Source organism: Drosophila tropicalis, unplaced genomic scaffold (assembly GCF_018151085.1).
Source record: "Drosophila tropicalis isolate 14030-0801.00 unplaced genomic scaffold, ASM1815108v1 contig_694, whole genome shotgun sequence".
Taxonomy (NCBI): Eukaryota; Metazoa; Arthropoda; class Insecta; order Diptera; family Drosophilidae; genus Drosophila; species Drosophila tropicalis.
The window spans coordinates 1,509,974-1,537,385 of NW_027173176.1; the positions used below are offsets into that span (position 1 = coordinate 1,509,974).

Below are 27,412 nucleotides of genomic sequence, written 5' to 3' on the forward strand. Positions count from 1 at the left end.
TAGAAATGATCTTAACTTGGTGTAGGAAATATATCATGGCTAAGAATCTGTGAGAATTGTTTTAATAACAATAATATTTTAAAGAACATTAATTATAATAGTTTTTACCTTTTCGTTTTTTATCAAACCCATAATGAACATACATATGTACATCTTGACAAATTGTTTAAATTTTTATCCCTATTGATATTAGTTTTACTTATTGAACTAATTCTCTCTTTAATTTAATTCCAATACTAGGAAATAAAATGAATAAAAATTTGTTTTTAAACTAAGAATTACTAATAGAACAAAGTCTTTTATCGCAATCTCCAATCTTCTTTATACATATATTGATAACTTTTTGAGTTAATAGATTTAACAGATTATTATAACGAAAAACTTTTCTTAAGAATTATAGATGAAAAAACTCTTGAATTTCAAATTTATTTAATACGAAGAATTTTCTTTCGAATCAAAAACAAGATTGATAGCAAAATAAAAATGAATAAAAATTACAAACTTCTCTCAAACTTTTAGTAACTATTTAAATAAGTATGTAGTAGTTAAAAGACAAATAGAGAGCCCTTAAGCAAAAACCCAAACTTAATCCACTCCTGCATAGAAAAACACATACCTACGTTATACATAAACATATAAATGTACATACATATATGTACATACATATGTATATCTATGTATATATTTTGCAATTAGATTAGAAAACCCGAAAAAAAGACGTCGCAATAAAACAAGAAAAACAAAAACATTAAATGGCGATTAAAAGTAATTTAGATAAAAACATATATGTGTAAGTATATATACACACACACACACACACACACACACACACAGAGAGAGACATAACAAAGTAGCAAAATTGACTGTCTCATTTGGCTGATGGTGTAAGACCAGCAGACTTCTAAGTGGTAGAGGGAGGCATTGGGAATTAAAGTTGGGGTAGGGAAAATGCATTTCCATTTCAGAGAAGGACCCAGCTGTGGATTGGGCGCCACGACAATGGGTACGACGGCAACAGCAACAGCAACGGCAACGGCGACGACGCGCTTAACTGATTTAGTTAATTGTATTGTTTTTCAATTAAAGTTCGTATTAATTGAGCAAACAACACACAGACAAAGACAGAGACAGAGAGTTGTTGCTGCCACAGCCATGACACGGCTTGGAGTCTCACTCGACGCTGTCGAGCGATAAGATAAAAACAGAAAACAACAAAAAAAAAAAAAAACACAGAACCAACTACAACAACGAAAAACCGTAGACAAACAGTCCGAACAGGGCACAGCACAGCGGAGCAGAGCAGAGCAGAGCCGAGAAAAGACATGGCAAAAAGCGAAGCGAAACTGTGCCCGGGCCATGGCTATATGTGGAGTGGAGTGAAATGAAGTGAAGTGGCTTTCATGTTGTTTGCCCACTGATAAGCGCCATGTGAAAACATACATATACAAATATTTATGCACCTATTTATTCGCCTACTATCTGAATTGTATCTATATCTGTAGACAATGTATCTGTATCTGTATCTGTATCTCTCCTCTGTTGATGCACACCCCATATATGTATGTATGTATGAGTATAAAGAAATTCTTTAGCTTTCGTTGACTCCGGGACTTGACTTTTTTGTTTTTATTTTTGTTTATGGACAAAAGTATTTATAGAATTACTTAATACGGTTATTTCCTTATCAAATGAATATTACAATTTTTACCACTGCACCTTTCATTGTGGTGAAGAAGGAGAAGCTCGAAGAGGAGAAGCATGGATTGGAGTTCACTAAACGATAAATTAAAAATGTGATTAGCATAACGTGTTATAAATATTAGGTTAATATACCAATTCTTGATCATCAATTAAGTTAAAACTAATCGTAAGTTTAATTTACAAATTGCAATGACTTTTCAAGAGTTAAATTAAAAAAGTAATTAGATTTGAATAATACTGAGTGTATGTAAAGTTTAAGTCTTTAGTTTTAAGCATTCTGCATTCAAAAGTTTTCAACTGAAATACAAAGTTGTTATTCCAATTCGTATAATTTTGATTAGTTCCACTAGAATACAAACGTTGCATATTGTAAAAGTTAAAGTCCTAAGTTTAATCGGTTGAACATTTAAGTAGAACTTAACTAACTTTAAAATTCTCGCTTATTTAACAACTAAAAACAGTTATCTTTTAAATTTTACAAACTATTAATGCAGTTTTTTATTCTATATATAACAATGTGTTAAATAAGTATACATACTTACATCAATTCATTGCTAAAACCAAGTGGAACTTTGTATAAATAGGTAAACAATACCAAATAATTAAATTTTATTCATTTAGTAATATTATTTTATATAATAATATGCACAATATATCAAATATGTATACAAAATGTATTCATTGAGGAAACTAGGCAGTAAATAGGTTGTATACTATATAACTAGCTCATTCCAATTCCAATATCTATCTAAGTGTCTGGCATTGCTAGACTATGATAATAATTTATTGAATAATATCGCTTAATGTCGTAAAAGTCTAGAGAGATAGCTTAAGTAAGTATATTATATAGGTGGAAAAAAGCAATTTGAATCTAAAACTTGGTTTCAGATGCTCAACGAGCAAGGCAAGAACTTATTGCCATTTGAGTGTGCTATTAAATTGAAATTCAGTTCTCGAAAATGTATTTGCATTTAATTTTGAATTTAGCACTTTTTTTTTTTGTTGCTGCTTTGTTGTGTTATATGACAATCGGGACGGGCACACGATTGCTCTGATCGACAATAATTAAAATTCCTACACTTCAGACACACATATAGAACATAACATACATATCTATATCTATAATATGTACAATACGTGCAAATAGAGGAAGTACTTGGCCAGAGGTAGACAATAGGCAATACTTGACTCTATATCGTATATATATACATACATATGTACGTATGTATATGATGGTTTATGGTATTGCAGATAATCGAAAATGTATACAAGTGTATGTTTTTTTTCGTTTTTGTGTGCGTGTGTGTGTGTGTGTGTGTATGCCTTTTGTTTATTTATGCATGTGCGACTGATGGGTGCCGAGGAGTGTGTTTGAAGGTGGTGGCAGGAATTGATCGAAATCGAATTCGAAATCAACATGGTAATGGAGGAATTGTTATAATAACAATAATACCTATTAAAGTGGCTTCCAATACGAAATCAATTAACGTAAAGTGCTACTGGGCATGAGACAAGAGCGTCAATATTTATACAAAATAATGACAGTCAGAGGCAAATAAACTGAATGACCGAGCAAGACAGAAACAGGCAAAGACCAAGAGTGAGTGAGAGATGGCGATAGACAAAAACTAGGCAGCAATTGACCAAGACCCATTGAAGTTACGAAAAACCAACCAAAACAAAACCCTCACGCCTACAAATTGCATGGGCTGTTTTCTTCGTTTTTCTTTATTTTTCTTGTAGTCGTTTCATATTGTTGTATACCCTGCTTTAACCATAAGTGACAGGGTATATTGTAAGAAGTCAAAAGCACAAATTATAAACCCCCAAGAAGACTAAAAACAATTAAAAAACAGTTAAAAGTGAAATATAGACTTTGTTTGGTAGAGAATTTATTGTTTTTCTAGCTTTCTGTGTATGTTTTATGACTGAGATACAGGGTATTCAAAGAGTCGCTTATATGTAATTTCTTGTGAGAAGTTCTCTTTGTTTTTTTTTCCTTCTTCTTCTTTCTGTTGGTTGTTGTATTTGACCAACTCGGAGAAAATGTGTCAATAAGCAAAACAGAAAGTTACGAGTGCACATTGTTTGGACAACTTTTATGTATATATTATATACACACACACACACACGCAGCAGACATACATATACATTTAGTTTATGTATATGACAAGTTGGTGTTGTTGGCAAAGGGGGGAGGCTAAATCAAACATAAGCAAAGTTTTCCCAAGAAGTTGCGGCAAACTTTTTTAGTTTTCCCCTCTCGAATAACAACCACCGACCGCATTTCGTTTTTCTTTTCTTTATGATGATGACTGACCGACATGCTAATTTGACGGTCAGTTGACATTGATATCAGTATAATGGGGAAGGGATATCTGGAATTATTCTTAGAAAATGTATGTACATAAATTTTGATTAATATCTAATTGCAATGGCAGCCGCTCAACCAAATGATGAAGTAAGCCTTTATTTAAATATTTACGCAAGATGATATTGTATGGGGATGGGAGGAATAGAAGGTGGAAACTTTTAGTGATTAAATGAGGTTTATCTTGATTGTCTCTCTCTCTTTCTTTCTCCCTCTCTCTTTGTCATTATCTGCCTATTGAAATATGCGATAGTTAAATACTAATGGTGGAATTGCGGATACAAATCGAATAATTAGAATAATTTCTAGTTCAATTCCAACCACAACACTGTGTTTACATTTAGATGTTTTTAATTTTAGCAAATGGAATGAAAATAAGAATTTTGGGCTTTGAAAAGAGAACTTTGCCCTCTAAAGTATGCAATGAGCAATCCAATAATTAATTAATTTAAGGAATTTTAATATATTTGTAGATAAAAACTATTGACAATTTTATATTGCGATTTCATCTATTTTCAGCCTATTGCATACTTCAAGGGGTAAATTTCAACAAAAAAGATACTCTCAGCTCTTGTAATGGATACCAACACCCAATCATAAACCCAAAATTTTAAAATAATGTAATACATTGCTACAAATTCCATCATTTATGAGCGTATTTCCTTCATATAGGTATGTGTGTATGTATATGACTTTAAGTCACTGCTGCTGTGCAACTCAATGGAAACGGATAAAAGAACATCTCTATATTAATGGAATTTCTAAATCAACGGATTTTCACACTTCACACACACACACACAAACCGTCTATGCCTTCGCTCATTCATTCATTCAGGATTAGCTCAAACGGTCTCTTACTCACTTCCCATTTACCTTCCATAGCCTAAAACCAGCACATCATAAATCTTAGGGCATTTTTACTATGCAAAGACCGAAACTGAAATTAGAAAAGGAACCAAAAAAAAAAAAAATGAAAGAAGAAAAACGCCTAGCCTGGCCGAGACTGAGTTATTGCTTACCTGCCGACTGTCCTCCTCCCCCCTTCCTACCTGCTAGCAGCAGCAGCACCACCACCAACACCACCTCTCCACCATCATCTTCCTCTGGTCTTCTGCCGCCACCTTCTCGTGTCCTGTCTGTGTGTGTGTGTGTGTGTGTGTCTCGGTAAAATTCATTCATAAATTTTAACACGGCACTCGTTTTGGCTATAAAAATGTCGCATTATTTTATGCTAGCACACGTGCAAGTTCTGCGAAGGACACTTCCGGCATTAACGACTCTTCAAGGATGTCGAAAAGCAAGAGACCAAAAGAGAGATGTAACTACTAGACAGAAAGCAAGATCTAGGAAGTGACTTTACAACCGAACAAACGAAGGATCGACAGAGACCGAGACATACAGACAGACCCCATTGTATTGTTGTTGTTGTTGTGTAGGGGCATTTGCATTGAAATTGTGTAGTTGAGAAAAACGAGATGGGCTACTTAACAACCCATATAACAAGGCTGTTTACCCAAAAGCAAAAATTTTGTGGAAATAATTCATTGTGAAATAGATTTCAGAGTTTTTTTTTTTTTTTCTTTCTTTTTCCTTCTCATCTTCTTTATGTTCGTTTTCCGTCTCTATTTTCTTGAAGGACATGCGAGCATTATCATAATCATCTTAGTTGGAAATTATGTAAATGACTTTATTCAGTTTTAAGTTGCCATTATACATATATACGTACATATATAGGTATATAATACAATAGGCGACTCCGTTCAAAATGGGAAGTAGCATGGGAAAAAGGACAGTTGACATTGTAAATCTAAAGAGAAATCGTAACATAAACCTTCAAAAGATTATACTTTTCTGTGTATGTAGAGAGGGACATACTAGTCATCAACTTGTTGTTAAGTACTTAAATACATATACATATACATATGCAAACGCCTTGAAAATTGATATTATTTAAGATGGAGACCTTTGCGTAACTAAACTTTTAGCCTTAATACCTGTTGAGTTTTCTCTAAGGACAAATAGCTGGTTCTTAATTGGATTTGAGTTCAGTTTGGAGCCTTTAGAGTTTTTCTGCTATTTTTTAATCGACTTTAAATGCAGAATTAGATTTTAAAGGAGTTAAAAAAGAGTTATTCCAATATTCCTCTAAATAAATATCCAAATTGACAATTTGATCTTAAATTTTAAATTGAATATACAGTAATGTATTGCTTACTGTCTAAAAATCACAAATTAAATATGCATGAAATTGTGTTTTTTTTTTTGTTTTTGTACTTTACTTTAAGCATTATTGATGAATCCTTAATGGGATCACGACTCACGAATAGTGTGTGGGGGAGAAAAAGTTATTGGCTCTGGAAATTAATTTCATATCCAATATAACAAATTCTTGCAACACAAAAATTTGCGCACAATTCGCATTTGATTTATTTTTTTTTTTTTTTTGTGCCGCATTGATTGATGACAACTCAACTCAAATCAGGAGCAAAGAAGCAAGCAAAAAAAATGAAAAAAAAAAAAAATGAAAATGGAAAATAAAAAATCCTCGACATGCAAATATTCCATCAACTTTTATTTGGCGCCCAACAAATCTGCAAAATTGAATCATTTCACAGTGACAGGCAGCAGCAGCAGAATATGAAATCAGAAGAGAACTGCTACCGAAACGGAAACGCGGCCAAATTGAATTGTGTCATTTCAAACCATCTACCTACCGCTCCTCCTTCCTGCCGCCACCCATCTACTACATACCTCCTAGCACAAACCCTTGCCGACTTCGACTTCTTGAGGTGAAAATGCAATTATTTATTAGACAAAAAAAAAAAAAAAAATGGAAAAACGAAACAGGAGCAGCAAAATGTAGGAGGACAAGAAAACACAAAAAATCCTAGAAAGGTAGTTGAATTTTTGTATCTCTCTCCACACACACACACACACACTCAAACACTGGAAGCCCCGCAATGCAAATGTAACCCATACGAGTATGTAGGTACAACGGACGAGTACAAATCCATCCGTGTGCATGACGGCAATCAAAACATCACGCACAGGCAAAGCCAAAGGCACAGGGCAGCTCCTATAGCTGCTAGCATTCCCAGCTAGCTAGCTGGCTGGATCAACGCACGTAACAATTTCGCTGAGGACCTGACACGGACACGTATGTAGAATTAGTTTACGAATTGCTCTAGGATACGTGGGCCCCGAAAAACATTTTACAGCAAATATTTTTGTACTCAAGCTGGGGCATTTTGTATTGGACAAGTTGTCTAAAAAAGGAGAACTTTCACAATAGAAAGGAATGCCAGGCTACAGTGGTTAAAAAGCCATTTAAAAGTTTCCAGTTTTTCCCCCTCAGGTAATACCAAAAACAACTATGAAAGGATTTCGAACTAATTTCATTATCTATGGAGTAATTTTATTTATCTTTCATTCCTTGGGTATTTCTATTAAGTATGTACAGGGGTTTCTATGAAAAGTGAAAGAGTTCAAAGGGCTGTTGACAATTCATTGACAAAAACTGATAGATATGTATATAAGTTCAATCATCAAAAGTCTCTTGAAGTTTTAAACCACTGTAAGGTGGCATAGAATCCATAGACAAGAGTCGAACACAGAAAAAAAAAGAATATCCAGCTTGTCTAACAGCTGGGGAAATTGGCTTGGGCTTGGTCTTGGTCTTGGTCTAGGGCTTGGGCTCGGGTTTTTGGTGTTTGGGTTATTTTTTTTTTTTGTAAGCTGGAAATGGGTGGTGAACAATTTTGAGCAAATGTAATGTCGACGCTTCGCAACCTGAGGCGGAATACAAAAAAAAATAAGGAACAAAAACCAATTTTTTTTCCTCTTCCTTTTTTTTTTTTTGGCAGCTCTATTAAGCGATGCCGCCGCCCGGAACCCAGGACTTGCACTACCTTTTCACTCGAACTTTTACAAGAAAAGTTCACAATGTGTGTCTATGGTTTGTGTGTGTGTGTGTGTGTGTGTAGAAGGCGGGATGTTGTGTGGATTTTTGTTGTTGGTTTTCTGTTTTTCGTATATATGTATATATTTTTTTTTCTTGAGTTGAAATGAATATGCATGGGCGTGGGGCCGGAAAAACTCTTAGCAAAAGTAAATTTAAAAGTTTTTATGCGCTACTGTCGGAGTATGTCCGCTTTTTCGTCCAATCCGTCCGTATGGCGGTCCGTCCGTCTGTCCGTTTAGAAGATATGAGTAGAGCGCGCACTTTTAGACAAGTTTTCTAGATTTTCCTTGGTTTTTCTTCTCTTTTTCGTTTTGTTGTTTCGCAACTGCAAAGAGAGAAAGATGCGTTCATTCTACCTCCTAGCTCAATAGTATAAAATGTGCGATAATTCACATAAGCATTCTTATCACATGTGTGTTCGTGTGACTGTGTGTGTGTGTGTGTGTGTGTGCGAGTGGGCGTGGAAAATGATTTAACGCAGAATATATACATATGTATTAGTGTTTGTGTGTGTGTGCATATGCGTATGTACGCGTGTTTCCTGCGGAAAGCAAGCACCTCCCTAACATTTAGGCATGCAAAGTTTTCACTAGCGCACGTTTCACTTGAAAGCTATTAAGGAAAAAGAAGTGAGACGGAGAAAGCGTTATAAAGTGACACACAGAGAGGGGAGCGAAAGAGATAGACACAACGACCAAGAGACCAAAAGAGAAATGTTAGTAGGAAATGAAAAAGCGCAACATTTTGGTTAAGTAATGGAACTCTTTTACCCGAGTTTCCTTTCACCGTTAAGCACTTACACTTTAGACCATTAGTTAAACCGATTAGTCCCGATTAGTATAGCCATATAATATAAACGCCTTCAATTTTCAAGCTATTAAATAATAATTTAACAATCTACTGGTACTTGATCTAGAGAGTAATGATTTATAGAGAACATGATCATGTAATGATCCATAAAGTAATGATCTATAGAGGGCATAATCCAATCTGTAATGATCTGTAAAGTAATGATCTATATGGCAATGAATTACAGGAATCAAGATTAACATTACTATTGAATTAAACAAGTTACAGTTGTATAATACTGTAATACTTTATAAAGAGAATGTGAATATCGATAAAAACAATCAAATACGATTTGTCCGATTTTTTCCCCGCCCTTTATTTCTTACTGAATAAACAAATCGTAAATCGCTTCGCTAGCCATTATCCATGCTGCTATTTTGGCATTTCCGAATTCTAGTGCCTAGTCTTTTGCCTGCACAATCCTTGGCATCAACTTATTACTAACATTTTCGCACGTACGCATCTGAAAACCATTTAAATAACGCTTCATCATCTAGCACACACCCTACCCACATACACACACACACACACACACCTACTGAATGAGAGCCAAGAGAAACTTTTACACGGTAGTCAAAAAAAAAAAAAAAAAAAAAGAAGAAAGAAAAACCCAAACCCCCACAGCTTCCCCCTTTTTTTACGTTACTGTTCCGTAACTTTGCCCCTACCCAACACACAAACATACACACACTTCAGTGCTTTGCTTCAGGGCTGATGCTGCTGCTGCTGTTGCCTAGTAGTTGCCATCGTCGTCGTCGTCGTCGTTCCGGGCTTGGGCGTTGATAAATGCCACAGAGCATAAAAAGTTTGAACAAACTACTTGAGTTTTTAGTCAAATTTTCGCCTAGAACTAAAAACGTAGCCAACTACTTTCCACTTACCTGGCGGCGTGCCACGCCTCCCCAACCACCAACACCCCAAATCGCTGGGCCCATTAGAGAAGGATGGAAGGAGAAAAAGAACCAAAGAAGGCAAAAAAAAAAAAAAAAAAAAAAACGCTGCTAAATGCGATGTGAATTATTTAAGGCACGTGTGTTGTGCAGAATGCGGCAAATTCGACAGTGAAATGCATTTATTATTGAAGATATGCCAACCCGGAGACGGTAGCGGAGATGTAAACGGTGATGGAGACGACACGGTTGCGGATCGTGAGCCAGAATCCTTTTGCCAACCAATTATGTGGGGGTGTATGGGTGGTTGGCTGGTCGGTTGAAGGTTGGGAGGATATTTTGATAAACGTTTTACAGTTTGTAAAAAGTTTTCGGCTCTGCTGTGTACTATGTGGCACGTGATTGGAATTACGCGCCAACTCTTACGGAACTCTAGGTATATTCCATACCAACACTAATACACACACACAAAAGCAGGGTAAAATTTACACGAAAAACGAATTTGCTGGCATTGGCAGAGCCCTTCTCATAGAGAGGCGACGTCGTCGTCGTCGTCGTCAACGTAATGGGTGAGTGAGTGAATGGAGGTAGAAACATGTTTGTGATTTTGGCAATCGACAAATGTGGCGCACATAGTGAAAATTAGCATAATTTAGTAGTGCACTCAAATCTGTAGAATTGTTACAAGCAAAAAAAAAACAAAAGAAAAAGCTGATAAGAAAAAAAATGAAGCAAGTAAGTCGACTCGTCGACTCGGGTATACCATACACCAGGTGAAACAAATTTTTTTAAATTTCGAAAACCAAATGTACATATGTATGTCTATTAAATTGTTTTTACATGTTTCATAGTATGTGCTATCTCGCTCACTCTACGAACACACGAGCACTCTAGCGCCGCTACTAGCCAACGGCCAATTCTGGCCTTGTGGACCGCTTAGTAAAATACGTTGATACGCATATTTTGCATGTTTCTAGTCCGATTTCAATAAAATTTGGTAGTTTTGTAGAAATAGATAAGAATAATTAGTCTGCCGAATTTGAATGCGATAGTCAAAAAACTACAGGAGAAAATCGGTTTTTTCTTAATTATGGAGGCGGAAGTGGGCGTGGCAAAATATGAAAATATATATACTCTGCGCGAATACTAAGCCAGTATACATACTAAATTTGGTGACTTTAGCTTTGTTTGTTTTTGATAAAATCAATTTTGTTTGATTTGCGGGGGCGGAAGTGGGCGTGGCAAAATTTTTAAATAGCCAGTTTCTGCGCGTCTATTAAACTAGTCTGCATACCAAATTTGATGTCGGTAGCTGTCATAGTTTTTAAGAAAATCAGTTTTATGTAAATTCCGGGGGCGGAAGGGGGCGTGGCAAAAAGTTTAAGCAATTAGTTTCTGCGCGCCAACTAAACGAGTATATAAACCAAATTTGATGTCTCTAGCTGTTATACTTTTTAAGAAAAACAGTTTTATGTGATTCCTGGGGGCGTAAGGGGGCGTGGCCGAAATTCCAATTAACTCTGAACATGTGCATACTACACGAGTATACATACCAAATTTGGTGGCTCTAGCTCTTATAGTCTCCGAGATCTGCGTGTTCATACGGACGGACGGACGGACGGACGGACGGACGGACGGACGGACGGACGGACAGACGGACATGGCTAGATCGACTCGGCTATTCATCCTGATCAAGAATATATATACTTTATAGGGTCGGAGAAGCTTCCTTCTGCCTGTTACATACATTTTGGCGACTTTAATATACCATTTCACCCTATGGGTGTATGGTATAAAAAGTCCCAGAACTTTAGTTGAAATCCATTGGGGGTTATTTATAGACACACACAAACGCAATTTCTCAAGAATTCAGCTTGGAAACAAAGTTATATCTTTATATATAGCCGATTTTTCATCGTTTTATATCACTTAAGTGCCTTTAGTTGCCCCCCCCATGAGACTAATTGAAATGTGAATTGACTTTTGATTGCAAAAAAGTAAGTTTAATAACTTTATATCAAGTATTTTTATTGCAAGTACAAAAAACAAAAAAAAAAAAAATGTTTGATATTAATTAGGTTTTTTTTATGACATACTTTCATGTGGTAAGTATACATATTATAGTGCAGTTCGACGTTTTATGTTTGCATGGATGATGGGGGGACACGGTCTTGTCACTCTCTCTCTCTCTCTCTCTTTTTCTTTCTCATCCATTGATCAGTCTTTAGTTTAATTGGCAGCCGGCTCACCATTGCCATGGACGTGAAGGATCATCTCAAAGGGATCCCATTCTAGATCAGATTCATGTTTAACACGACGTCGTGTACTGCCTCCAACATGTGAATGCTGCAGACCTAATGATGGATGATGATGATGATGATGAATATCATGATGGTGCTGGGATGACAATTGATGTTGCACTAGGCCAATTGGCATATCCTGGGCATGATCGGCTAATCCTGTTAGGCCTGGTGGTGGGCGATAATGTTGCAAATGCAATGGCAATGGTTGCAATTGCTGATGTTGATGTTGCTGCTGCTCACTGACCATCTCTTGTATATGTTCGCGTGTCTGTTCACGTTCATCCACCTTCTTGAGCAGAATGTCACGCATGAAGGACATGCGATCGAAATGCTCCCAATTGGAGCGAAAGACTTGATGGGCAGCTTGTGAATGTCGCTCCTTTTGTAACTCATCCACATAACGTTGCTTAATGATCGACCAGCGAGTCTGCATGAGAGCTAAAAGGGGTAAAGTATTGCGGTTGTGCTAGATGAATTATGTGAATTCTTTTTGGTTGTTTTGTTTTTGAAAACTCACTCGCCGTCAGACCCATCTCAATGGCAACCTCCTTCCACACGGCCGATGTACGACTCTGACCCTGACCCTTTTCAGGGCGCTGTTGCCTGCCCGCCCATAAGGTTGGTCGCGCCTTGATGGCATCAATGATCCGTCCCCGCATGCTATTGTGCAATGAACTGGGCCGTCCCAACTTACGTATGGGCGTATTGGAGGCCGCCGCTGCCGCTGCCACCACCATGATGGCTGCCGGAGGCACCAGACCAGTAAAGGCGGTATAACCACCGCCGCCACCCGTTGTCGTTGGCGTCGTCGTCAGTGATTGCTGCTCAATCAGATGGGGCAATTGCGTAGCATCGCCTCCCCCACCACCACTTCCGCCAGTGGGCGGCTGTGGCGGCGGTTGTGGCAGCCAACTAAAACTTCCACTGGGCCGACCACGTCCCGATGATGTTCCTGTTCCTGATGATGACGCTGCTGTTACTGCTGATGATGATGTAGTTGTTGTTGGCGATTGTGGTTGAACAGTGGAATGTTGATCCTCTAAAGAAGAGCCAGCTGAATCATTTGAATTGCCTGAAGAGTTACTTTGAGCACCAACAATCTTTGATACGGTTATGTTGTACATAAAGGACATTGGCTCAAAGTGCTCCCATTTGGTATTAAAGCGCTCCTTGTGCAATATTTGGCGATGTACTAGATTATGGTAGTGATATTTCATCTGGCTCCAAATCGATTGGAGTTTGACTAAGAAACAAAACATAATCAGGAATAAACAAACGACATAAGGATAGTAAAACGATTCTAATCTGAATAGGATCTATGTACTTAAAGCAGATCCTTGAGAAGGTCAGAAGAATCCCACCTTAAAATCAATTCTGGCATTGTTTAGAATGAGAGATGGAGAGCCAACGAATGAGAAGCAGAGAGAGTAAGGTCAAAAGAGAGACTCAAGCCCAAAGAATAAGAAAGCATTGTGCGAAAACCGATAAGAGAGAGAGGCAGAGACTGAGAGAAAACGTGAACGAGCGAAAGCGTCGCTCAAGTCTGAAGCTTAACGTAGAACCCAACCCATCTTCCCCTTCCTATCATCCCACCACTCACCTGTAGGAACATGACCGCCAAACTGTTCAGCGATCTCTGTCCACATGGGCGAAGTGACGCTACGGCACATATGAAGCTTATTATTTGAATCCCATATCTCTGGATACTTTTTGATGGCCTTCAATAGTTGAGCCCGATTCACAAATGGATCCTCTTTGGGCATGATAAGAGAGACAGGTTATGTTGAAGATGAAGACGAAGAAGAAGAACAAGAATAAGAAGATGCTAGTGGTGGTGGTGGTGCAGCGGTGGTGCAGGGCGTCGAGATGAGAATGTCTCTGGGCAGCGGCGGAGCACTCAACCAACTGCGTCCTTTGACATCAATTATCGGCGAATAACTGAAAGTAGAGTTTGCAAAAATATGCGAATTGAAAATGAAAAGGCAAAAGCGATTGGGGAAAATAGAGAAAACGATGACGACGACGACGACGACGGTAACGGCGACGTCAACGATGCCGAGAGATTGAAAAAGGCGGCGAAAGCGCACACGAGATGAGATACACAAAATGCAAGCGAGAAGAGAGAACCAGACAGAATGTGCAAAACAACAGCAACAAAGCAACAGAGCCAAAGAAGAAAACACAAAAAAAACAGAAAAAACAAGGCAAAAGCAACAACCAGCAACAACAAGAACAGTTCGGCAACAGCAGCTAACGTCGACGTCGACGTCAGTCTCTGTGTCTCTGGTGCGAACGAGGTGCAGGGCTCTGTCCGTAACCGTAATGCGGGTGGGCGCAGGGTGCGGGGGCGGCGAAGTGAACGCCGGCAGAGGCGACTGTGGAGCTGTGGGGCTCTACCATAAGAAACACAACAAAACAGACAAAAGCAACAAGGCAAAAGAGACAGTGAGATGCAAAAAGAAAAAAGCGAAAAAAGCAGCAGCAATAGCAGCAACAACGACAACAATCAGAAAGAAGGCACAAGAAAGAAGGCGAAAGAAAAAAGAAAAAGTAAACGAGACGACGATGGCAGCACAAAAGAAAGGCAACGATAAACTACAGCGACGTCGACGTTGACTGCTGCCCCAAACGAACAGAGCAGAGGCAGAGCCACAGACAGAGAGTTTCTTCTACTACACTACACTCTGTCTAAGTGTGTGTGTGTGCGTGGTGCGGTGGAGGTGGGTCGCATCGGTTGACTTGGAGCCGGTCGGCATCGGTCACGGGCAAAAAGGGGTATGGACAAGCCAGATGAGGGTGGCCCAAAGGGGGGATGGTGACCGAGGGAGGGGAGGATTGTTGTGTACGCGCCGCATTAGAAGCTTTACTCTCCTCGACGCAGGCGACGGCGACTGCGGCGGCGGCGGCGACGACGACCACGAACACGAAACAAAAGAGCAGCACCGAGTGCAGAGTAAAATGCAAGCCAGCAAACAGAGCAAAATGCACGATGACCGACAACGACAACGACGACGACGAAAACGAAGCGTAGTATAGCAAAAAAAATATATAGAAAAGGGTGGCCCCAAGGGTGCCACATGGGGCAGGCAGGCAGCCAGGCAGCTAGGTTGTTGGTGGGGAGCTAGAGAGGCCTGTCCAGGCAATCCAGCCACCAGCAACAACTACTACTACAAAAACTATCAAATCGCCTAGCGAACACGCAACCAAAGCGAAGCGAGCCAGCCAGCCAGTTCGTTGAGCATGGGAGACAAGGTGGGTGGCTTAGAGGGGGTGGCGTGGCCTGAGGGATGGAGTGAATGTAGAGAGGGAGGGCAGCTGCTATAATGGGTTCGGCTGGTTTTGGGTGCCGGTGCCAGTGCCAGTGCCAGCGTCGGTGCTGATGCCGGTTGCCCAGTGTTGCTACGTGCAATGAACCCACTATTTATACACACACACACACACACTGTGACTGCAACTATGTAGGTATATCAACAACAACTACTACTACTGCAACTATACAGCATTGTAACGAACTTAACCCAATCTAAAACCCCAAAAACAGCCATCCACTTTTAGTAGGCGAGAAAATCGCCTAACAAAAACAAAAAAAAAACATAAACCCATGAAATATCTACATAGACAATTGCCAAAGTTAGGGTAAGTCCAGTTTTTAATAGGGTGTTAGATGACATGAAATGTGTAACTGGTTAACTTATAAAAATAAATGAATATGCAAACAACTCAATTAAGTCCCAAATTTTAGATTGGTTCAAGGCTGTGGTTGTGGGATGCAGAAATGGAATATATTGAAAATGCATATTCTTTTGACTGGACTCTTTCAATGGCAAAGTAAGTATATTAAGTAGTGTTGGTCTTATTAGAGAGTCTCAAAGAGTCTTATAAATTAGCTGACCATCTCAAATATTCCCTAATTGGGGGGTATAAAGAGATGAAAAAGGTTGAAAATTATTCTAAATTTAATAGGTCGATATAAACATTTACATAGATATGTACTTTTAGATTGTAAATCCCAAAATATATTTCGAAAATACAATAAAAGTCAACAAAACACAAGAGAAAAATTTAAAATTTATCAAATAGAACGATTCAGTATAACAGATTTGAATAAATAATGCTAAAATTCCTTCTAGACCACATCAGGATTGCTTATATTACTATCATCCATTGATTAGCCACCACAATTATTGCCCTTCTTGGCTTGCATTTGCTTAACGCCCATTAAGTACAGTGGCCTCATTTCAAATTGAGGGCAAATTGTAAGTATGTATATTTTAAATCGCAAATAATTATAGAATATAGGAAAAAGAAAAGACAATATTATCGATTCAGTTAAATTATATATAAACTTGTATATCTGTATACTCCTTTTGAGCTCTGCCGGATTTTGTATTGAAAGTAGAACAGCTGAAAAAGCAAAGCGATCGTTTCTTCAGTCTTGATACTAGTCACACACCTAAAACACTATTTAAGGCAAAAAAGATTGCTTTTTATGGGTCAACAATATGTCAGGTGGGTTGGGAGAGGCGAGGGGAAACACTGGAGAGAGAGAAAGGCAAACAAATAAATCTGGGGCCTCTCCCCTTACCGACCAACCACACCGCCAACACTCCACTCCAAACTGCTCGTCGCAGTTGTCCATTGTCAATTCTCTGGCCTCTCATTGTGTATGTATCTGCATGCAGGTCGAGATCTTTTTTCTTTTATTTTCTTTTCTTTTTTTTTTTTGTTTGTTGCCATCACCCGCTGAGGCTAAGATTCAACAGTAGCATATCCCTGGGTCCATACGGCTCGGTTTGGCTGATCGGTCTTCATGTCTCTCTCCATCTCTCTCTCTCTCTCTAGCTAAAAACTACTACGTCTCCAGCTCCACAACTGGCAACTGGCAGCAATTCCAACTCTAACTCCAACTCCAACGCCAACTCCGGCAAACTCGCAGCGCATGCCATGTCTCGTATCTTTTGTGCTAATCGTAAATAACTGTCGAAATTTTTTGCTACTGTATGTGATTTGCACATGGCAGGCAGAAAAGTCAGGCAGGCATTGAAAAGACATGGAGACTGGAGGACTGGAGGCAACGAGTATGCTTGGAGATGCGGTTCAAAAGGAGCTGGAGGAGTTTGGAAGTGCCGAAGTTGTTTCAGTCTTGGGTCTTGTTGCTGTTCTCTGGCCATTGTTGTTGTTGTTTTTTATCTTTGTCGTTGCAACTTTTGGCCTCACTGTACAGTAGTTCAAAATTGAACTTAATTTTATCTAAATGAAATTGCCGTTCTTTTTTCGCTTCATGTAGTTTGAATTCTCAACTACTTTTAGCGTTGAAGATATGGTATGGCCATTACAATTGTGGATTCTTTAGCGAAGTCTGCTGATGATAGAACTTGGTGGTTCTTGAAATAGCTATACAGACAACCTGCTCACCTTTTGTGCTGCCTAGAATTTAAAATCTTACAAATAAATCAGTAAGAGTGACCTGAAGCCCCGCTTAAACAAAGTTTTTTGATTAAATGAAAAACATCTTTGGTTTTATTTGAACCTTTGTTAAGCTTCGAACCAAATTTTTCCAAAGATATTTGTTCTTTATTACAGTTTTTGTAATCCTTAAGAAGGTTTTTTTGATTAAACTTTGAAATTTTCACTCTATTTCTTTATTTTTCTAATCTTGGATAAAGTTGATATATGTATTTTAGGCATAATTTGGTTTAACCAGTCTAAAGACACAGACAAAAGCATACAGAATGCATAGAATGATAGTTTCCATCCTTGAAATGCAACCATAAAACGTTTTCTCAAATCGAATGCACTAAAAGAAAACTTTGTTTTTTCTTCCAGTTTTCATTGATTTCCAAGGAGAAGTTTATAAAATTATATTTGATTTTCAACCCACTGTGAGTGAGATTGCATGGTCTGGCTTTGACTCTGACTTCGGATGGCCTGTTAAGGCCTCTTTATACGCGCACCTTAAAAAAAAAAAAAAAAGAAAGAAAAAAAAAACAGTAACAACAACAAGATACTTAACTTTTTTTTTTTTTTTTTGCACTGCCTCAGGAACGGGGCACACTTATTGCCACGCACACACACACACACTGAGTGAGGGCTTAAAACCGGAGTTGAAGCTGCGACTTGGGGTCTGAGTAAAAAACATGTTTGGATTTAATTCTTTTTATTTATTTTCACCGTCATCGTTGTATATACAAATACGTACATTGGTTCGTTTGCTTTCTTTGCGTTTTGGACATGTATCTGAAAGATACTTCTTTGCTGCTTTTCTTCTCTTTTGCTTCTTCTTTTGCTTCTTCTTTTGCTTGATGTTTTTTTTGTTTTTCTTTCTTTCTTTCTTTATTTTATGCGATGATGCTGACAAAGGTCTCCTCCGACTGCCCCCGGTTGCCATACGCGATTTTAATGAAGCACTTAAAAAGCATAAATGAAAATAAAATCCCAACAAAAGGCCCAGTCCCCTGGACCCACAAAACAACAGACTGAGACAGAGCGAGAGTGAGAGAGGGATGGGATGGGTTGGAGGAGACTAAGAAAGAGCCCAAACCATACCATACCATACCAAAACCAAACCAACAAACAACAACGACAATTGATGTGGAGAGCCCCCTGACATGGGCCCTGTGACCGACACCGCCACCGCCACCGTCCCTGCCCATGACTATAACCAACATCACAGAGAGATACATTACTTTTTACTGTCGAACTTTGTCTAATGTAAGTACGCGTATCTCTAGCCTGCTGCGCCTTGAAATTAATTCTAATCTAGCAAATTACAGTGGACCATTTATGCAGCCATAAAAATTAAAGGAGGTCCGCCTGCACCCCTCTAGCTCTTCCTCTACTCCATTCTGCTACCATCGCCAGTAAGAAGATAACAAAGTTGGTTTTGGTAAGGTCCGTCCTTGGTATTGTTGTTGTTGTTGCTGTTGCTGTTATATTGTGTTGTGTTCATTATGTGGCCTATTGGGAGACGACTAACATACAGATTCCAGTAGCCAATAAAAGGACAGGCATTAAAAACATTAACAATCGCATTAGAAATGCAGAGATATGGCATTTTGGTACAGTGGGTGGTCGTCGTCGTTTGGTCCGCCTTACTCATCCATCTATCCATTTGTACCCCCACCCTGACCCCCCTCCCCGTCACCCATCACAGTTTTCAATGTCCATGCCATTGAATAATTGAACAGTACACCAAATTGTCATCCTATATAATCTTAGACCAATTCATTGTTTAGTTGATGGTTTTTATTATATCCTCAGCCAAATTGGATATAAGTATATAACTAATTGCCGCCATTCCCATATATCAGCAAGAGATATAAAAACAGCTTCTCCTATATGTATGTATGTATGTACAAACTTATTCATCATAAAATTCTTATGACAAAATATAAAAACGAATAGTCTTCTTGCCTCATCGTTAAATTATTACTTAAACTTTGATTCAATATCAAACTAAGAAATATCAAATTTTGTTTAGCTTAAATCTAAAATCAGTGAAAATCAATAAAAAAAAAAAAAGTTTCAATTTACATCAATTTATTACTATAACCCAAGTATTAAAAGGGTTTAACTAATGTTTAGCAGCTTGAATTAATGAGTTTTAACCCCTAGTGATTTCACATCAAAATAGAAATTAAATAAAGAAATTGCTGCCCCACCCAAATCTAATGAAAACCTCTTGGCGAAAGCTGCTGGAGTGGCCATGCTCTTGTTACCAATTAATTGTCAAGAGTCATGTCATGAGTTCTAAGAATAAAACTTTCGCAATGTGAATCTATAATCTGTTATGAATGATTGATAATCCAACAACACAAGCGAGTACAGAGATTCACTAAAGACACTTCAAAGCGTGCATAACTGAATGTTGTAAAATATGTATGTGGAATGAAGAATATCATCGCATTTGGTATGAAGAAGAACAACGTAAGTCGTGTAGGTTTTTACTAGTCTCTTCTTCTTGACTGTTGTAGCCTAAAGTGTATGGAAAATTTATGACTTTTACCCGTCTGCCAGGCACAAATTATAGAATATTTCAAGTTCCCCCACACCCCCACCCCCTCTGAACCACTGCATAACGCCCCACACATCGGCTGAAGCAATCCTGTGCCTTTCTCTGCTATTTTGTCAGCCTGTTGAATAATTAAGTTTGCGATAATAAGCGGCTGTGGCCATTTCCCCTACGTCGCGCGTTCTACTCCTCCCTCAATGATGATGATGATGAAGATGATGATGATGACGACGACGACAACGCACCAAATACTCGTAGAACCCATAGAAAAGTCTCGCAAAAAACAAAAAACAAAAAAAAAAGAAACAAGTACAACCAAAAGTGAGGCAGAGAGACACCAGAGAAAGAGGGACAGAGAAAAGAAAAATTTATCGACTCGTGCGTCCTGTTGCGTGCCATGCAATTTAAATTGCGGTTGGCGGTGGGCGTGGCTGCCTTTGCGTGCATTTTAATGCACTTTGTTTTATTATTTATATTTACTATAATTTTCCCGGCTGACCAGCAATAAAAATGAAAAAAACAAGAACAAAAAATAAATGCAAACGAAGAGAGCATAAAAATACGGAGCAAGGTAAGCCGCTGCCACCTAGGAGGAGGCGACCAAAGGCAACATAAGAGAAGGTGGAAAGAAGGTTGATAAATATAGTAAATATAAAGCGTAATAATTATAATTAAATGCATTTTTACGTGTCGTTTTCCCGTTGGGAATAACTCTCCGGGTTTGTTTTTTTCTGTTTTTGTTTTGCCTTTTGCTTATCATCTTTAGCCTTAGGTTTAGTTTTTTATTTTTGCTGCACCCTTCTGGTGTTCCGCTTCATTTTCTTTGTGCAAAAAAAAAAAACAAAACTAATTGTATTCATTAATCGAGTTTTAACTGCTGCACAACTAATAAAATGCTTTTGGACCATGGAAAATCATGACAAGGGGGTAGGGGCCGTCCAAACTAAACTATATAATCATAATAATCTTTAATATACCCTGCATTAGGGTATATTGATTATCTGACAATCAAATTTTCGTTCTTTCTTGACTTCTCGCTGTTTTGTTTGTCAACTGATGTGCTCTTGAGCGCACCTGGCGGTCAAGTTTGACCCATTTGGGCCTATTCTTCAAGTAGATTATCATTCTAGAAGTAGATCCTTTTGTTTTTAAAAACTTTCCGTTTAAAGAATTTGATTAGATGAGCTTTTGTTTTTGCCGGATGACATCTTATGCATGGGCTGACTGAGTGGATGGGCGGGCTGGGTGGGTGGTTGGTTGAGGTAGAGGTGGACGTGTACGTTCTCAGGTTGTTGTGATTGTTGTTTTTCGTATTGCGTGCCTTGGCATTACACACAGGAGGGAGGGACCCAAAACACGCATCAAAAAATGAAAACAAGAAATAAATTCTAATTGCATGCTTTTGGCATAAAATCAAAATTCGTTATAAAAATGTGAAATGTAAAGGAGCAAAATGAACGAAAAGAGCCACAACAAAAAGGCAGGCGCAGGCAGGCAGCCAAACAACAATGACTAAAAACAAAAACATAACAGCAACAAAACAAAACCAAAAATTAAATTAAAAACAAAAAAAGAACAAACTTTAGAGCTCGCTATAACGAACAGTTGATGCTCTATATAAAATCAATCGATCAATAGAATTTGTAAGCCTCAGATTGGGTTTTTTTTTTTTGGAAGATTGTAGATCAGATCCACAAAGTTTCACTTAGAAATCAAAAATTTCGCTTAAAACAATCTATAAAGTCGTTTTAAAAACATTTTGATAGTTCTGTAAAGTGTTTCAGACAATTTTATTTATAACTGCATACTTTAAGGGGCTCTTTTTAATGAAATAAGCGACTATAAAGCATTTTGGAAAACAAAGCTAAAGCTAAACAAAGCTCTGAAGCTAACTGAAATTTTCCCAAGACTAGCGAACTAGAGATTCTTAATTTTAAAACTTAAATTTTGAGTTTTTTAAGGCAAATTGAATGACCAAGCGGTTGGATCGACTGCAGGTATATGTATGTATATCAAGAGGGGGCAAAAGAAATACAAAATAAAAAGCAAAAAAAAAAAACAAAGCAAACGAAAAATGTAAAAAAAAATAAGAAAATCAGTTTTAATAAACGTGTCAGGCAACAAAGAGGCAACGGTAGCTGCTACGTGTCCGTGCTGCGAGTATGTTTGTGTACGTGTGTGTGCGTGTGTGTGTGTGTGTGTGTGCGTGCATGCAACGCATTAATTATGAATTTAATTCACTTGGGCCTCACTCGTTTGGTTAGGGGGAAGGTGCAGAAAAGGAGGTGCACACAGCCAATGAAGAGGAAGAGCGAGAGGGGGGAACGAGAGAGAGAGATAGAGAGATGACATGTAAGGCAAGGAGAGGTACGTAGAGAAGGAGAAAGGCGCACGCAGGCAAGTGGCAAAGTCAACAAATGTGCAACGGACACAATTTTCTCAATGCACAAACATGAGGCACAGCCGGGCCGGTGCCGGGGCCAGGCCGAACCGGACCGGACCGGGCCCGCGGCCAAATGATCCTACTACTTCTTTCCTCTCCCCTCTCTCTCTCTCTCTCCGTCTCTCGCTCTATCACTCTGATTTTTGTGTTGTTTTCGTCTTTTGCCACTTTATATAGTATATATCTCATTTTTTTGTTGTTGTTGTTGTTGTCTTCTTTTTTTTCCACTTGCCTTTGCTTTTTCGTATATTTTTCATTGGAAATATCGCGCTACGCACTTGATTGCAGCATTTAATTAAAGCAACAGCAAACAGCGGAGTCAGAGCCAGAGCCAGAGCCAGAGCAACATCCTCTGAGGCAGCAACAAAGCATAACAACATGTTGCCGAGATATTTATGCGCAACACTTCACAGATTTATTTATGTGAGGTTATGTTTGCCACACTCCTCTCTTTCTGTGTGTGTGTGTGTTGCGTTGTGTGTCTCGCAATAATTGCCCCCCAAACTTTTAATCTTCATAGGAAGTTTTTTTTTTTTGTTTTTGATAAGATCTGTTCTCATTTGCCATGGAATTGCATTAAATGTGCTTCCTTCAATTCATAAATTCCTTAACTAAGAGTTGGATGGGATTATAAAATCGCTTAATTATTTGTTTTTCTTCTCACATTGCAATAGAATTTCTTTTGTAATGGGAAATGTTTGTCAGTATTTGGAATTCACCTGTCTTTGAGTCAGCATTTTCACTTAGATCTGATTTCGACATTTTCCAGAATCAACCTAAACCAGTTTTGAAATCGAATTCAAATTCAGTGTTAGCGTTCCATAATAATCCTATAGAAAAGTGCACTTTTAAAATTTCGATTACTCCGAGAACTCATCAAAAGTTAGACAAAACGATTCAATACTGTTTAACTAAGTACTCATTTTAATGAATTTTTATAAACTTTAAACAAACCAATTAAAGGTAATGTAAATTAGAATAAAAGAATGTTTATTCACATTCGACGAACGTTTGTTTGTTGTAACAATGCATGATAATGGACTTATTTAAGCTCAGTTTACTTTAAATACTCACAATGCCTGAAGTACTCTATAAATTCTGAGAAGCAATACTCAAAGTTAGCTCCATCAGGGATAATATTCGTTCATTTAGGTCATCTAGCTTAAAGTTATATTTCTTTGCGGCCTTCACTCATTCATTAATTTATTCACTAGAAATAAATTCAGCACTTTGGTTAATCTAAATAACAATATATCTAAACTCAAAAGCTAAAGTAAATATGTTTCCTTCGCCCACCATTCTATTCCATCTTTGTAGCGTCTCTCATTTGTTGAACTAATCAATGACTTGTCAGTTCACAGGCACGATTATGTAAAAATTCTAGCCAAAAACCAAAATAATTTCAATGGCTCCCCCGCCCTGCATTCAACAAATTTTTCAATTCAATACATTGTGGCTGGTGCATCATCGAGAGATTGAGACATAAATCACTTTGACTTAAAATTTTGTTCTTTTAATTAAAATAGAATGCTGGCTTCAGTTTAGCTTAGTCCTCTCAAAAAGTGAGAGTGACAATTTTTCTCAAATATATACATATGTACATATTTCAATTTTTGTTCAGAAATCTTTTCGAAAATAGAAACAACATAATTATATATTGGAAACTAGGCCCATAAATCAAAGGATGGCAAAGAGACAAAGAGACAGAGGGGAATTGGAGTGTGTGTGTGTGTGTGTGTGTGTATGTAAAAGTAGGTGTGGGGGGTGTAGGCGTAGGCAAACATCAATACCAGAAAACTAAACCGAAAAGGCAGAAGCAAAAGAACCGAAAAACGGGTATTTCATATTTTTGGATATGCCAGTGAAGCGCATAGAGGAAAATGCGGCAAAGAATAAGGAAAAATCTTCATCTCATTTTCTCTTCATCTCTCTCTCTTTCTCTCTATATATATGTATATGTTTGTGTATATATGAAAGTGAACATTTGGCAGCATGTGGCAAAGTGCGCGGCGGCAACGCGCTCCGCTGCAACTTGTAGCTGCTGCAACTGAAGATGATTTATAATGCAGTTTGTCTGTCAGAGACTGCCTGTGCGTTTGTCTGTCTGTCTGACTGTCTGATCTGTCCATTCGTCCCTCTGTTTGTCCGTCCTGGCTGTCTGTCGACAGCATGTGCTGCACACTCTCCTACCAAAGAGATGGCCAGCAAGTATTGTGGAGGAGTATGAGTGGCAATCGAGGCGTATAAAAATTGAAATAATATTTATTTTCAATTCGCTTGGCAACATATTTATTACACTCAAGTGGAACTACTTGCTAACTAACTAAGTGAGAAATTATGTAGAAAATTAATATATATAGCATTCTACCTAGATACATATACAGAATCTGATTAGATTTAAAGTTTATGTTCCAATCATTCTACAGCTCTGTGAATTGAATGATTCTGAATCCTTTTTTTTACCTAGAATTTGATGAAAATCTTGCAAATTTTTAAGAGCTTAGCAAAGCAACTTTACTGCATTCAAAGCTTAAATATATGAAAAGAAAAAGCATATTGAAAAAGCTTAAAAACAAAATTCTAGAGCTTAGGACTAAAACGGCTCGATTTATATCGACGGTACCTTGATTAGAATTGAAATCGATATAAATAGCGATATATGTAAGTTGCGAATGGTTTTTTTTTTTTCAAATTCTAATCTAATGTTAGGTAAGTCTTTTCAAAGTTTCATTTATCATGAAAGTTCGTTTATGTTGATTAGTATTAATCGATATTTATCGAAGTAGATCAAGAAAATGGAGTACAAAGTTTCAATTTTACATAGATCAGCTAATATATATTATAGGTCGGTAAAATGGAATATATAATGTTGTCTTATGTGGCTAAGATCCAATCAAATCGATTATGGAATTAGTTTATTTAGTCTGCTTTATAATCGACAATATTTTCTTGTCTTAATCGATAACCACTGCAACTCTTGGAAATAGAACACCAAAAGAGACTATAAAATGTTGACTTTAAGTGGATAACAATCAATAAAATGGCTATTTCAATTAGTTGATTTTATTATCGATAAGCGGCACATCTTGATATACTAGAAGGCGAAAGTATTACTTTTTTTCTCTAAGTGCAGCAGTCCCATCAAGGAATTTGACACTGGTCAAAGTAAGTTTGGTAAGTTGATTGATCCATTTGGTTTAGTGCCCTAACAAGTGTGATAGCAAGTGTTAATTTGATGAATTTAAGTGATCTTATAGAAATGGCTTGCCATTGAATAGTATTTCTCATACTTTGTACATGATCTCCGCTCCGCCCTAATTAAAGTACAATTTCCACTTGAATTTACAAGATTTTCTAATGAGGAACATTCAAGCGCAATATGTATGCCAGACTCTAAATCCGGCAAATACAAAGATCAACCATTGTGTCAAATGATTACGTATGCCCACACATACATTTATACAAATATTGTATATATTGTACATACATACATATATGAGCATCTCCTTCAACATTACAAATTGCCCCCCTCCTTGGTTGACAGCAGGCGCGCTAAGGTCAGGCAAGTTGTAAACTATAATTTTTTGTTGACATCAGAAATCGGGCCAAGAATCATAAATTTGTTGTATAATATTTACATAGAAACAACTGACACACTCATACAATATATATATGTATGTATATTCATACATATATCTTCTGCACTTTATGTTCTGGGTATTGAATTACAAATGTTTGAAATGAAACGACGACAAAAGCAACTTGTTCGAAATAGGCATTTGAATTATGGCAAGGCGATAAAAAGAAAAACAAAAAAAAAAAAGACTCAAAGACTGACTTTTGGGTTATAGTGTCATAATTTTTCATATTTTATTGAGATGAAATATTGTTTCATCATTTTCAAAAATGATGGCAATGTGGCCTAAGACATTTGCAAAATGAATTATAACTTTTCTGATATTTCTTATGTTTATAGATACTCGTATTTATTTGCCTTTTTGTCTTGGAGTCTCAGCAAATTTGCCCACTGGCCGATGCTAAAAGATATGACTCTGGGTCAAAAGGTGAATTGAGGAAATGAAATACGGAGACAAAATAAAAAAAAAAACCAAAGTAATGAAATGATGTAAGAAGTTATAACATTGCCGCTGTAGGATATAAAAAAGAACTTAAATTATATATGTATAAATGGAGGTTTTTATTTATTTTTTGTAGGTAAATGTCATGACTGGCTTTGATTTAGGATTTCGATGATTTTTAAGATAAACTTATGGTCATATATCATTGCATAATTGTATAGTTTCACGAAACGAAGATGAAAGTATAAATATTTATAATGTTCTAATGTTTGTATTAAACAAAAAGTCTTACGTTACCTTATTAATACTGGTTTTTTGTTCTTTTTTTGATAGAAAGTAGATTCAATTTCCAGTAATTTTAATGAGAAGAAGTAGACTCCCTCTACAAGTATAAGATTTCTTGTCTTTTTTTTTTTTTTTTTTGTTTTGGTATCGAATTACTTTGTAGAAGAACGATCGAACAGAATCAAATCATTTCTATTGAATTCTGTTTGGTCTTCTTGGAAGTAAAGAAAATAAACAGAGATCGTGTATATATTTGCTAGGATCTATTTCTTTACTAAATTAAATTTTCATATTTCACTAATTTCAGTTTCTATTAATATCTAAGTAAAGTGTTTTTTTTGTTTTAAACAAAGTTTAGGTAAGTGCTTTAAAGTTTGTCATTGTTAACTAACTATTTGTTGAATGCCAATTGTTTTTATGAGCCATAAAAAATGCCAAAATATTGAAATTTTGTTTGTTGTTTGCCCATTGCACTTGCCTAGCCTTTATTTTCTTCTGTCTAACTTTGTTTTTAAAATC

General features: G+C 37.3%; 1 protein-coding gene across 3 annotated transcripts in view; it reads right to left on the reverse strand.

Annotated features, from left to right (window-relative positions):
- Window positions 1–11,753: 11,753 nt before the first annotated feature.
- LOC137579290 (uncharacterized) overlaps window positions 11,754–27,412 on the reverse strand; it is a 30,100-nt gene continuing 14,441 nt past the window's right edge. Inside the window, exons 1-4 of one of the 3 annotated variants that reach the window (XM_068293009.1) lie at window positions 14,294–14,438; window positions 13,676–14,013; window positions 12,593–13,318; window positions 11,754–12,513 (exon numbers count right to left, since the gene is read on the reverse strand). In XM_068293009.1, coding sequence (XP_068149110.1) covers window positions 12,002–12,513; window positions 12,593–13,318; window positions 13,676–13,838 — 1,401 coding nt within the window. In that variant the 5' untranslated portion in view covers window positions 13,839–14,013; window positions 14,294–14,438 and the 3' untranslated portion in view covers window positions 11,754–12,001. Of the gene's footprint in view, window positions 12,514–12,592; window positions 13,319–13,675; window positions 14,137–14,293; window positions 14,439–27,412 lie in introns of those variants that run through there. The other 2 variants (XM_068293010.1, XM_068293008.1) reach the window with 2 other exon arrangements.